Source organism: Propithecus coquereli, unplaced genomic scaffold (assembly GCF_000956105.1).
Source record: "Propithecus coquereli isolate 6110/MARCELLA unplaced genomic scaffold, Pcoq_1.0 Scaffold145, whole genome shotgun sequence".
Classification (NCBI taxonomy): domain Eukaryota; kingdom Metazoa; phylum Chordata; class Mammalia; order Primates; family Indriidae; genus Propithecus; species Propithecus coquereli.
The window spans coordinates 193,037-194,713 of NW_012138858.1; the positions used below are offsets into that span (position 1 = coordinate 193,037).

At 38.2% G+C, this 1,677-nt stretch overlaps 1 protein-coding gene across 1 annotated transcript in view; it reads left to right on the plus strand.

The window, feature by feature from the left end:
• Positions 1-1,677, plus strand: part of YWHAQ (tyrosine 3-monooxygenase/tryptophan 5-monooxygenase activation protein, theta) — a 47,986-nt gene that overhangs the window by 37,560 nt on the left and 8,749 nt on the right. The window contains exon 3 of the mRNA XM_012639950.1: positions 979-1,102. Within this exon, the coding sequence (XP_012495404.1) occupies positions 979-1,102 (124 nt within the window). The remainder of the gene's footprint in view (positions 1-978; positions 1,103-1,677) is intronic.

The following is a 1,677-nucleotide window of genomic DNA, read 5'->3' on the forward strand; positions in this document are numbered from 1 at the left end:
TATAATACTTTTTAATACAAAAAGATTTTAAAATTATTTAGCAAATGACATTGATAATCTATAAAGATATATCTATCATATTTGCCTTCTGTGACTTTTTATACTCCCAAGCATACTTTGTCCCTCTAAAAGTGAAAATTTCTTTATGTGAAATCAGGGATAAAAGACATACTTAAATACTTAATTTTTTAAATAATTAGATTCAGTAGACATAAAATTACTTCATCAGATGCTATATTAAAGTTTCTAAACCCCTTGCTCTCGGTTCCTGAACTTACCTTGTTTTGGATGGATACTTGTATGAAAGGGCACTGAGCAACACTGGTCTGGGCCATTTGTGGTTGTACTGTTGTCCTCATACTTGATGTCTGAAACATTTTGTTTCTCCTCCCTAAAGTGATTGCACATCCTATTTTCTGCCTGCTGTATATCTACTGTTCCTTCTCGACACTTCAAATATCCCTTCCCCAGGAAGCCTGTCTAACCGGAGGCCATCTCCAGCAGAGCCAGATAACGCCTCTCTGTGTGCTTCCATATCTATCACCTTATTCACATACCTTTTAGTGCTTAGTTAATGGTGTGTTTACAAACTGTGTGCTTCTTGAAGGCAGGGACCTTACCTTATGTCATCTTTATATCCATTACGGTCAAATACCTGGCACCTAGCAGGTATCAGTAAATGTTGAATGAATGGATGAGTGAACAGACAGGCTCTTTCAAATTGCATTGTTAGATATAATCTGGCTTTACCATTAAAAACAATGGGCTCCATAAGTTAAAGCCTGCCAAGGTAACTAGTGGCAACAGCTTGACCTCTGCTCTAAGAACATGCTTCATGTCCAGGCTAGTAGGTATAGTATTACTGTGGTAATTAGCAATTCAAGTGAATAATAGGCAGAAGTGTATCATAATTATAAGTTCTTGTCTGTGTTTAAATAGCTTTTACTACTGCCTAATGTTTTATCTTATTTATTTCAGGAATTGTTGGATAAGTATTTAATAGCCAATGCAACTAATCCAGAGAGTAAGGTCTTCTATCTGAAAATGAAGGGAGATTACTTCCGATACCTTGCTGAAGTTGCATGTGGTGATGATCGAAAACGTGAGTAGGTTTGGTATATGGGTAAAGCTCAAGTATAGAAAAATGAAAGTATAGTCATGAATTTCCATCATATACCCTTTAAAAAATTAAACTCATATATGAACTATAATTATAATCTGACATCGTATTATTAAAACAGGCTTTAGAATTTCGGTTCACCGTATTTTTTAGCTCTAGAGATTTTTGCATGTACTTTGTAAGTGATTCTGTATTTCACATAGCCTTTAATGTCACTGTGCCTTAAATCTTCAGATGACTGGGAGCAGCGTCTCAGCTTCCAGACCCATTGCTGGTCTCAGCACCATGAACCACCCTTCCCAAACCTTTACTCTTGCCACTACCGGCCTCCCCCTAAACTATGAGATACTTAAGGAGGAATACTAGTTAGTTGTGCTGGGTACACTCCACAGCCCTGCTTCCTCATTGTCCACCATGGTCCATGTCTGCAGTGAGATATCCATGCCCGATCACGTCGTCTAGTCCCTGCTCAACACACTGTTCATGAACTGATGCTGCCCGGGCTTTGTAACATTCGCCTAGTCCATGAATTCTAGAGACAGGAAGATCGGGGCAAT